This window comes from Balaenoptera acutorostrata, chromosome 7 (assembly GCF_949987535.1).
Source record: "Balaenoptera acutorostrata chromosome 7, mBalAcu1.1, whole genome shotgun sequence".
NCBI lineage: Eukaryota > Metazoa > Chordata > Mammalia > Artiodactyla > Balaenopteridae > Balaenoptera > Balaenoptera acutorostrata.
In genome coordinates, this window is record NC_080070.1 from 5,333,447 (window position 1) to 5,345,837 (window position 12,391).

The window sequence follows — 12,391 nt, forward strand, 5'->3', positions numbered from 1 at the left end:
TGTGAAGTTGGGAAGGTCATAGGGATTATGGCTTCCGTAGTTAATATGAATATAAAACTCTCTTTGCTTTAGCTGCCTCCCACCCATTTCCAAAGGTACCTGGCTCTGCCAGTTCTTCAACCTTTTGAGGATAGTGATAAAATTGGATTTTTTTCTTGGTTCCTTCCACTTTCAACTGAGAATTTGCATTTCCTGAGTCAGTTATTATTCATCTCTCTGCTTTCTCCTTCCAAAATTGTGGCTTTTCTTCTTTCCTGTTTTTTCTGTCTTTGTGGATTTATCTTTTAAAAATAGATTGCTTTACTGCATATAGGGTTTTGGGAGAGTGAAATTAGATACATGAATTTAGTCTACCATCTTAAACGTAAATTCCCTCTCATATTTCAGTGGGTTTATTTTAAGGTAAATAATTGCTAGTTTGTTACCTTTGGTGTTTGCTAAGTTTCAGTAAATAAATAGATAAAATTTTCATGGTTTAATTTTAGCTGTAGAAAGCAGTTATCAGATTGTTATAGAATTGACCTTAAACATTGACCTAATATTATTGAAAACAAATACACTGCTCATGGTATTATAGAAATATGCATAATACTTAGAAGATTGAAGAAAAGTGTTAACAATTTATTGTTAAATGTATTTGATAACTTTTTTTTCCTCTAAAGCACAGCGTAAAGCATATACAGCTTGAAAAGTTTTGATTACCATGGTTTTAAAACAGCATTCTTCTCTAAGAACTGAGCTTTTGTATGCATTACTTAGTTTCATTGTTTACTTCATTTGGTGAAAAATTTGTTGAACACCTATTACGTACCATGCTAAGGATGCAGCTGTTAATAAGAGTCTTAGATAAGGAGAATATAGTCTAGCAAGGAAACAGACATTAAAAGAACCAATTAAAATGAAGCATAATGTTAACGTACAGGAGCATGTATAACTGTGGGAATTCTCTAAGAAAGTGATGGTTATAATAAATCCTGAGGGCTTCCCTGGTGGCGCAGTGGTTAAGAATCCACCTGCCAATGCAGGGGACATGGGTTCGAGCCCTGGTCCGGGAAGATCCCACGTGCCACCGAGCAACTAAGCCCGTGAGCCACAACTACTGAGCCTGCGCTCTAGAGCCCACGAGCCACAACTACTGAGCCCTTGCACCACAACTAATGAAGCCCGCGCGCCTAGAGCCCGTGCTCCACAACAAGAGAAGCCACCACAATGAGAAGCCCGTGCACCGCAATGAAGAGTAGCCCCTACTCGCCGCAGCTAGAGAAAGCCTGCGTGCAGCAACAAAGACCCAAGGCAGCCAAAAAAAAAAAAAAAATCCTGAAAGATGGGTAGGTGGAAGGTGGCAGAGGTGGGGAGGCAGTGGAGAGGGAGCTTGATGTGCTCAGGGAGCTGAACGTAGCTTGCATAGTGGGAGTGAGATAAAGCTGGGGAGTTCACAGGACACTGTTACAATGGGCCTTACGATTTGAATTTCATTTTGAAGCCACTGGGAAGACATTAAAGGATTTTTGAGCAGAAAATTGATACTTTTCAACTGATAAATTGATATTTATAGAAACATCATTTAGGCTGCAATTTAAAGAACTGATTGGAGAGGAAGTTAAGCATGGAGGCAAGGAAGAACAGGAGGGGAGGGAATGCAGTAAGTCACGACTGGACTGAGGTGGTAGTTGAGAGAAATAAAATGCCCTTGGGAGATGTTGAGGAGTCCTGATTGAACGAGAAAAGAAATTAGGAATTGTCAAGGCTGTCTCCTAGGAACCTGGCTCCTGCATGGTACGTTTCCATGTCCTTTAATGATGATAGGTAAATCCTGGGAAAGGGAGAAGGTTCATCTTAAATTAGTAGTTCAATTTTGTATATAAAGTTTTCAGTAACTAGGTAATATCTAATTACAGATGAGTTGGCGCTCAAGAGAGTTCTAGGCTAGAGAGACAGCCTTGGGGTCCTGGACCTGAAGACATAATTAAAAGCAAGGGAATGATAGGTTAAGTGCAGATTGAATTGTGATTGTCTTTGGGAGCATTCTCTGTGTGTTTCCCCTTCCCTGATTCTTATGTTTCATTTCCTGAGAACATTGCACTAATTAGCATGAGTTCTGCAGCCCTTAGGGGGCCTTTTCTGTCTCTGTACTTTCCCTGTCAACCGGGATGCATGATTAGAATGGCTCGGCAGCCACTTTGCTTTGTATTTCCTGTTACATAGGAATTGTGTATTTGATAGCTTTTTCAATTTTATCTGTACATTTACTTTTTTCCAGAAGGAGAACTTATGGATTGTGATGCAAAATCAGAATCTAGTCCTGAACGGGAAGCTGTGGATGATGAAACTAAGGGAGTAGAAGGAACAGAGGGTGTCAAAAAGAGAAAAAGGAAACCATACAGACCAGGTATAGTGCCTGAGCTAGACATCTTAGTATAATCAAAACTTATTTATATTTTAAGAAAAATATAATATTGAGGGCTTCCAATATAATGAAATAATCAGGATGAAATATAACTTCTTAAGAACTCTCTAAGCTGAAACTTAGAGAATTTTTTAGGCTGTGCCGTGCGGCCTGCGGATCTCAGTTCTCCGACCAGGGATCGAACCTGGGCCCTGCTGCATTGGGAGCGCAGGGTCTTAACCACTGGACTGCTCGGGAAGTCCCCAGAACTTGTAGGCTTTTTTAGGCAGTTATTAATGTCTGTTTACCAGTGAATGAGGTAGTATATTGAATCAGTTCAATCTTTATTCTTCTGATTGTTTATATTTTATTGATAAGAGTGATCTAAATACCTTTTGGTGCGTAAGGAAGAACTTTGTGTTTGTTTTCTGCTAGACCTTAAAAGATAACCTTCCTTACAGATGAGCCACATTTATAACAGGGGCCTAGATTAGCTTCGTCCAAATCACTGTATGAAAATGATTTCATTTCTTCATGATTATGAGGCTTATAAGTGCGCTTACTTTTTTAGACACTGCCAATTTCCTTCCAGGAACTTATAGTTAAATGTTGGGGTTTTTTTGTTTTTTCTTTTTCTGCCTTACATGGAAGTCATCCATGTAAGGGACCCATTTGAGGGGCCCATTAGGTCACAAAGTATATTGTTAGACAACTATCATATGACAGAAGCTGTTAGTGTTACTATGTGTCAGGCACTATTCTCAGCACTTACATCTATTTATTTAGTGCTTATCTCATGTGTATAGGAGATACTATACATTATCCCTTTTTCACCAGTGAGGTAACTGAACCAATGAAAAGTTAAATAACCTGCCCAAAGTCTAGTAGTAACCAGAATTACACAGTTTGACTCTAGATTCCGTGCTCTTACTACAGAGCTCATGTCTAAGAACTTTAGGAATAACTAGACACATTAGCCCAGAAGTCATGTTGATTTTTGTTTGGATCATCTAGTTTAGTTTGTATCTTGTATCTGTTCTCCCTCAGCTAACATACAAATAATTTGAATGATGATGTATGAGTTACTAACATTAAGGGAACAAGCATAATTTACTATAATGTTTACCCTGACATCGTTTAGGAGAAGAAATACATGCAGTCTTCTGTACTTTAATGAATTTGTATTCCTATTTGGTTAGTAATGAGGTAACAATAACTTTGATCTCTTTTATTTGCTTATTTCCAAACTCTTGTATTTTGCATTAAAATGAGATTATTGATTTAAGTTAACCCATATTGAATTTGGGAAATGCCTCACTGTTTAAGCAATTGCACCCTACTTACTGTGGAATTACAGGGAGAAATTAGTAGTTATTTACAAGATTACCTAATTTCTGTTTTGGGTAGGTATTGGTGGATTTATGGTACGACAAAGAAGTCGAACTGGGCAAGGAAAAACCAAAAGATCTGTGATCAGAAAAGATTCCTCAGGCTCCATTTCTGAGCAGTTACCTAGCAGAGATGATGGTATGGTACTGATTTTGTTTGATTTAACCCTCTTATCTTGATATCCCCATTGAAAAGAACTACCCTAAATAATGTTACAATGACAACCTTATTGCTTCTTAGTGATGAAAGGATTTGAGTGCCTGTAAAGTTCGTATCTGCAATATAGAAATTAGGTTTGATAAGAAAATTATTTAAATCCAATCAATTATATTGCTTTGAGATTACTTTAACAAGGTTTCCCCCACCCCCCCTTACCCTCTCTTATGTTAAATATAAACAGTTTAGGGACTGAATCACATAGTTATGTCTGGTACTTTCTGGCCATCTCACAAAAGGCCTTTCTTTGCCTGCATTAGCTGCTTGGCGTAAAATTGGAAACTTTTTAGACTATGTAGTTGAAAGTGACAGCGTATCCCAATAATTTATAACTTGTATAGTGTTTTAGAAATATATCTTCCAATTATTAGTCTGTCATTGTTACTTAGAGTTTCAGAGAAAGCTAAATCATTGCTTAAGTCATAGCTTAAGAATTGGTCCTAATGAAGACTTTGCAGTCAGTATGGTCACGATCTGTACACTCTCTGTATTTTAAATATTTTATATAGACTCTGAAGAAAAAAGATGTTTTTATCATATTCTTTGAATAGAGCTCTTTTATTACTATGTGATAGGGTTTTGGCCTGTGAATGAATTTCAGAAAAATTGCTGCACATTTTTAAAAGGAAGCACCATAATGGTTTTAAAGAAGTTTCTAATATGACTTAACATGGCTGTAATAAGCCCCAGTTAAGAAATGTGATATGTTCAATGAAACTATTTTTTTGTTTTCCATCTTTGTCTCTATTTTGTCTTCTATATAATTTTAGTTTTATCATTTAGTTCAGTATTTTTCATTTGTGTCATCCAGTGTCATCCACTGAGTTTTTAATTTATTATGCATTTATCCTTTTCTAAACTACTTTTTTGATATTTTAACACTTTGTAGCTTCTTTTTACAGCTTATTCTTCTCAGTTTCAGTTGATTTAGAATATAATATTTCTAAAACCTTTGCATATCTAATTCTACTCTGTATCTCCTGGCCCTGTTTCCTAGTGCCTCATTTCGTTGTGTTTATGGTGTGAGATAGATACATATACATTAAACAGCAACAAAACTTCTTTTAAACTGTGAGCTCATATTCTTTAGAACATTCTCTGAACTTTTTGAGGACTGAAGTGAAGGTTGGTTACTTCAGAGAATATTTGTTGCCAGGAACATGAGGTGCTACTCCCCTAGGACTCCTTTAAGCTAAATTCTTAGCTTGAAGTTTTTTGGTCCACCTATGTTATATAAATTCAGATTTCTTACATATCAGGGCTGTACTGAGTTTATGAACTCTCAGGGAAGATTTTCATTTTTTTGCCTTTCTACCCAGCACCTTATTCAGTGACAAGACGACAAGAAGTTTTCTTTGCTGTCAGGTTAGGGAGGTGGTGGTGAGTGATATGTGGAGGACCAGGGGAACAGGAGGGTGTGTTTCTTGTTAAACCAGCCCTGGTGTGGAGTCCTTCAGGGTCCCACCTTTATACCAGGCAGCTTCTGGTTAATCTCTGCACCTTGGGAAGAGGCTGTAGGCTTTGTCTTCTATTCCCCATTCCTCATAAGGCTCTGAAAACTGGAGTTCAGGGTCACTAGATTTTAGCAAAATTACAGAGAGCTTTATTTAGTTCTTTGCTTATTTCTGTGGTTCCTATTTTACCTTAATTTTTGGTCTTGGAGAATTCTTTGTTTTCTGTTTCGATTACTGCTATATTTTTAAAAAACTGTTTATCCACTATGTTTAGTGGTTTTCAGTCCACCTATGTAGTCTGGCACCAAAAGTGCCCACATTGATTTTCAGAAGGCGTGTGCCTTTTGCCTAAAGTATGTGAGAGTATCATTTGATTGCTTGCTTACCTGCTTTAAGTGGTGTACTTGTTTCTTTGCTAATTTCATAGTCCAACATTTTGGATTTTTGATTTTAAATTTGAGCATTCATAGCATATTTATGATCATATTCATAGACGGTCATATATTATCACAATATGTATGTACTCCAGATACCTAATTTGCAGTAAATCCCTGAGCTTGGAATTGCTGGATTGAAGGACACACATTTTTTAAAAGACTTTTGTTTATAGTCCCAATAAACTTTAGCAAAAGGTTGTACCTGCTAAATTCCCTTTAGTAGTGTTCGAGTAGCCATTTATCCATACTCATTAGCATTGAGTATGTATTTTCCTTTTTTTAATCTTTAACAAAATGTCAACATTAAAAAAATCAAGTTTCTGCTTTGTGAATAAGAAAATACTCATTAAGAAACAATGGGAAGCATGCTGATAATAAGTAGACATGAAATGAATTTTTTATGATACTTAAAAATTAATAAACTTACTTTGAGGTCTTTTCATGAAAAAGCTCATTTGTCAAGTCATTATGCTGTGTACCTTAAACTTAGTTGTATGTCAGTTATATCTCAATTAAAACTGAAAGAAAAAGGAAAAAGCTTGTTTATGTGGAACTGTGTGTATGTTGGTAAGTTATAAAATTACTTTTGGTGGGCTTATCTGAAAATCTTAAATACCACATATTTATAAATGTGACTATTGTTTCAGGCTGGAGTGAGCAGTTACCAGATACTCTAGTTGATGAATCTGTTTCTGTCACTGAAAACACTGAAAAAATAAAGAAGAGATACCGAAAAAGGAAAAATAAGCTTGAAGAAATTTTCCCTGCCTATTTACAGGTAATATTTTGCTTTATATTATATATTTGTTAATGAAAGAAACGTAAAGTGATGTATCGAGTTTTGAAAAATAGTTTTGTTGTTTTTGTACATGTTTTAATCAGTCATCATAAATGCCATTTTGTGCCTTCCAGAAGCCCTTAAAAATTACATTTATCTTCTTTGTGCTTTGATACTTTTTACAAAGTTCTTTTTTTAATCCCAGTTTTTCATTTATAAATTTCATAAGACACACAAGAACTCTTTGGCTGGGAAAAGCTCATTCTTCCAAACCAGTCATGCCTGTGTGCTCTGCAAACTTAAGTCTGGTGGACAGCTTCCTTTGCTAGTACAGGTTACAGTAATTATGTTCACTGAATGATGATGGGTTTTTAGCCGCCAGAATTATAGCTTTTTTTAAAAAAATTTTATTTATTTATTTATGGCTGTGTTGGGTCTTCGTTTCTGTGCGAGGGCTTTCCCCAGTTGCGGCAAGTGGGGGCCACTCCTCATCACGGTGTGCGGGCCTCTCACCATCGCGGCCTCTCTTGTTGTGGAGCACAGGCACCAGACGCGCAGGCTCAGTAGTTGTGGCTCACGGGCCCAGTTGCTCCGCGGCGTGTGGGATCTTCCCAGACCAGGGCTCGAACCCGTGTCCCCTGCATTGGCAGGCAGATTCTCAACCACTGCGCCACCAGGGAAGCCCCAGAATTATAGCTTTAATAATATTTACCACTTTTAGAGGCCTAGTGAACCAAAGGTTTAGGCTAAATTGTTTTTGTTTTCTAAAATATACATCAGGAAAATATCCCTCGATGTGAAGAAGTTGTTTGATAGATGTAAATAGAAATCCTTCTAGTTCATCTTGTAAACATTAAGTCACGGAAGAGTTCAAGGCCATGTGGCCCATTGGAAAGAGCCTCACATCAGAAATAGGACTGAGCTGTAATGGCTGGCTCAGCCATAGCTCATTCTAGGTCCTTGAGCATGTTATTCATCCTTCCTTGGCCTCTCTTCCTTCATGTGTAGAAATTGAATTGGCTCAGACTGTCATTGAGTGTCCATCTGATCTGTCCCTCCCACACAGCTGTGGCCAGCATAGATGGCTCTTCATTGCTTGAGTTGTAATGTTTTTTTTTTAACCTTAATTTTCCAATTAGCTATTACTAATTTAATTGGTTTTAAAATGCATTTCCTTTCAATTAACATACAGCTTCCTCAATTTTTTTTTAGTAATTAGAAGTATAAAATTCAAATACTCATTTGAGTAAAATGTCTTCTTATTTATTAAATAAGACTTTAAAGCATAAGTACCTTAAGTATATAATAATATTTATGAGTGTGAATTTTTGTTAGACAACTAACATCATAAAGGCAGTGTCCATTTTAAAGAGTTCAGTCTTTAAAGTCAGAGTCCTGGGTTTGAATGCCACTCTGCTACCAGTTAGCTATGTGATTTTGTTTTATTTAACATCTCTGTGTCCCAGTTTTCTCATCTATAAAACTGTGGTAATACCTACTGTACAGAAATGTTGAGAGATGAAATAAGAATTGTGGATGTAAAGTGCTTAACTCTGCACCTTACATTTTATGTATCTTTAATAAATGTTTTATTTTCCCCTTATTCCCTTCACATACCCATTCATTCTAGCTTTGTACCTTTTAAAAATATATAACAGTAATTTTATTGTTCAGGAAATAGAACCATTTATTGTTTAGATTATATTTAATTGCATCCTTTGTGTTGTCTCCTATGCCCTTCACCTCCCATCTTAATAGTCCTTCCTGGGAGTATTAAGTAGATGGCATGCCCTTCTCCTCCTCCTGTTGATCGTTCTGTAAAGTGTAATGTACATTTAGGAAGCTTTCTTTAGCTTTTTTTTTTTTTTTTTTTTTTTGTGGCTGTGTTGGGTCTTCGTTTCTGTGCGAGGGCTTTCTCTAGTTATGGCAAGTGGGGGCCACTCTTCATTGCAGTGCGCGGGCCTCTCACTATCGCGGCCTCTCTTGTTGCGGAGCACAGGCTCCAGACGCGCAGGCTCAGTAATTGTGGCTCACGGGCCCAGCTGCTCCGCGGCATGTGGGATCTTCCCAGACCAGGGCTCGAACCCGTGTCCCCTGCATTGGCAGGCAGATTCTCAACCACTGCGCCACCAGGGAAACCCCTCTTTAGCTTTTTAATGAAAGTATTGATATGAAAACTGACCATTTCATACTTTTGCAAAAGAGCCTTTAAAAATAGTGGATCTGATTTCCTGATTACTGCTGTAATCTAAATCTGTTGATCTGGATTGTTTATTTTGGTGTACAGGTGAAATTCCCCTGTTGTACATCAGTAATATATAGCGTTTTTTGATGTGCAGGAACCTTTTGTGATAGTACTATTTCTTGGACATCTTGTGATAGCAATTGTATTTTTTTTCGCCATTGTTCAGGGGTGGGGTGGGGCATACATAATAGATAGTGATGAAAACCCGCCAGGAATTCAGTAACAGTGTTTTTTTCTAGCTTTTCTTTATTAATCACAACAGTGTCAAGATAAACTATAAATAATTGTATAATCCACCCAGTAGAAATAGTTACCTGGCCTATTAAGAGCTGGTGGTACCACATGGCCATAGGAACCCCTGTAGCAGATCTGAAGTCTCCAGGCTCTGGTCATCACTGAACATTATTAAGTCACAAACCAGGTGGAGCCACTCCCTTATGTTACCTGCAGGAAACAAAAAGCCACCGAAGTAGTAAGAATGTAAGTTTTTGATAAATACCACTAAATTCATCATGGGTCATATTAAGGAAAAATTCTTGCTAACGGTGGTCTCAGATTTCTCAAATTTATACTGAAGGCATTAAATAAATGATCTATAAAGTTCTAAGATGCTTTCCTAATGATAAAAGCATTGCTAGTATAAGAAACAAATCATCTCCTGCCCAGTGCTCTATCTTTGTGGGTTTTCAAATTTCTTTTTCATAGTGAAACAACTTCATTTTAAAAAAGTGAAAATTTCAAATCAAATATTCATCACTTCTACCAGACTTCACATACCTCCTCCCCTATCCCTTTTCAAAAGTTAACAGCTTGGTGTTTATCCTTTCAGAACTTTTAAAATAGTTTATTTTTGCATAGTCTTGGTTTGTATTTTATGTTTTGCTGGACATATCACTCAACTTGCTTTCTTTTAATATTTTAGAGCTTCTTTTTTTTGACAGCATAGTTCTACATCCTTTTTAAAAACTGATGTATTTTATAGTATGGATATCTATAATTTATTTAGTCATATGCTTTTTGACAGACATTGAGTCTGTTTTCTCTTTTTGGTATTACTAAAAAATGCTGCAGTGAACCTTTTTTGTGTATGTGTCTTTGGCAAAACGGTATTAAATGTTGGTAGTTACTGCAAAATTGCCCTCCACCAAGAATCCCCTTTCCAGACAGACCACATTAAATAGAGTTCTGGGGTTGAAGTAAGTGAAGGGGGTCCCCAGTGCTTCCTTTTGTTCTCTTTATTGACACTTGAGAAGTTTGGGGGAGATCTAGAGCTGTAAGGAGCCTAGCTTGAAAGAGTGGTCTCTACAGTAGAGCAAGTATATGGAAATGGAGAAAAGTTAATATGAGTAAATGGATAAAAAGCCAAAGCCTTTAATAGCCGTACATTTTGTACACATAGTTTGTTTAAAATGACTATAAAAACGCTCTTTCAGATTTATAGCATGTGACGTCTTTCATGTGGTTGTATGCATCAGAATGAGAAGACTAAATCTATCTGAAGTATATAAATATTAAAGCTGTAGATCAAACCCTTGTGCTATCCTCTGTAGATAATCTATAAATATTAATAATATTCATGAAGTTTTAGTTTTTCTTATGAATTAAGGTGCCATAGTATTATAAATTTATCCGTTTTTAAATTTAATTGTAATCTAATCTGGGAGTATCGAATTATTATACTGCAGTTGGTAGAAACATATTTGACAGAATTGTGTGGTTTTATTTGCATAATTTTATTTGATTCCTGTAAAAAAAACCGAAAAACCTTATTTTTAAAATTCCGGTCAATTCTTTATCTAAAAGAATTGACAGGCTGTCTCTATAATTATTTATATATTTCTATATTCAATTTTTATATTGTTGAATACTAAGCTTTTCTGTTATTTCTGCCTTCTTATCAAAATGACGACAGAATGATCTGTTCTCATTTTAGAATTTTATAAGTCAATTGTTCTCATATGTGCTTATCTTTATCTAGGAAGCTTTCTTTGGAAAAGATCTTCTAGATACAACTAGACAAAACAAACTAAGTTTAGATAATCTATCAGAAGATACAGCTCAGCTTTCTTACAAAACAAACATGAACACAAATTTCTTGGATCCTTCCTTAGATCCACTACTTAGTTCATCCTCAACGCCGGCAAAACCTGGAACTCACGGTATGTGAAATCAGTGACAAACTTTTCTTTATCGAATTACATTCATCTTCCTTTTAATCAAACCTTTGAAATGCTTTAGTTTGGCCTCATATGCATTTTAAAAATTAACTTTATTGAAGTACCAGGTGTATAAGATTTATCAAATAAGTTTATCTGTGTAACAACCACTAAATCAACTCTTGTGAGTGGTGAAGGAAAATGTTCGGTTTGCAGTTTGCTGAGGGTAAATGTAAGGGAGGATAATTAGGCCATAGTTGGTGAGTTATAAATATAATAATCTTCAACTCAAGGTAGATTTTTGTTAATTACATAGCCCCAGGAAATTCAAAAGAGGAAAAGAGTGCTGTAGCTGAGAACGGGCTGTTCCACTGTGGTAATAAAGTGAGATATATTTCAGATCAGCTTCTCACTACTGACAGTTTGGGCCAGATGAACCTTTGTTGGAGGAGGGAGGCTGTCCTGATTATTAGCAGCTTCTCTGTCCTCATGATGTCATAATGACCAAAAATGTCTCCAGATATCGCCAAATGTCCCTGCAAAACTGTCCCCTGTTGAGACCCACTGCCCTAGCTATAGTGAATACGGGGACTACTTAGAATCAGAGAAAGGTATGAGAGCTTAATGTTTATTAAGTAATATTAACGTCAGCAAGGCTCTCAGAGTTTAACTAGTTTGGTATCACAAAGTTTTTCCTCCACTTCTGTATTTTTATCTTACTTTCAATTAGAAATTTGATGTTCTTCTGACAGGCTTCCTTTTGCCATTGAATTACATTTGTTACTCATTTAATTTTATAAACTCAACTTGGAAAACAATCTTAAGGCAGTAGCCTTCCACTGAAAGATGACTTTTGATATATTAAGTAGTTACAGCTTCATTAACTTACCACTATCCTGGATTGAAATACAGGCTTTCATTTTTTATTTTAACTTCTTGAAATAATTAGAAGCAATCTTATCCCCCTGTTATTCGAATGCACACGTCCAGCACGGGAGTAAAGGCCATGCTCTTTGTTTAATGTTAGCAGATCATTTTACTTCAGTTCTGTTGTTTTGAGTACTTACCTGCTCTGATCCATGTTAACATGTTGTTAAAATAATGCATAGTGGAAGACTTGTCGGCCCTTCAAAGGATGTCTTACTCTGAAGGGTATCTTATAAAAGTCTTGACTAGCCATTTAAAGACTTACATAGAAGGAAATTGCCCTTGAGTTTTTATAAGGAAGAGAACTGAGGTTGGAAGGAGACATATTGTGACTGGAAAGACATTGCTGTACACTATTTTTTTTTTAATAAATTTTATTTATTTATTTATCTATTTTTGCTGT

General features: G+C 36.2%; 1 protein-coding gene across 17 annotated transcripts in view; it reads left to right on the forward strand.

Moving 5' to 3' along the window:
* The window catches only part of KMT2C (lysine methyltransferase 2C), a 288,523-nt gene that overhangs the window by 213,932 nt on the left and 62,200 nt on the right, over positions 1 to 12,391 (forward strand). For all 17 annotated transcript variants that reach the window (XR_009008902.1, XM_057550459.1, XM_057550470.1 and 14 more), the window contains 4 exons: positions 2,261 to 2,389; positions 3,794 to 3,913; positions 6,530 to 6,660; positions 10,884 to 11,064. Coding sequence is in view for 16 of the 17 variants with exons in the window: in XM_057550459.1 (XP_057406442.1) it covers positions 2,261 to 2,389; positions 3,794 to 3,913; positions 6,530 to 6,660; positions 10,884 to 11,064 (561 nt within the window). In the remaining variant the exon portion in view is untranslated. The remainder of the gene's footprint in view (positions 1 to 2,260; positions 2,390 to 3,793; positions 3,914 to 6,529; positions 6,661 to 10,883; positions 11,065 to 12,391) is intronic.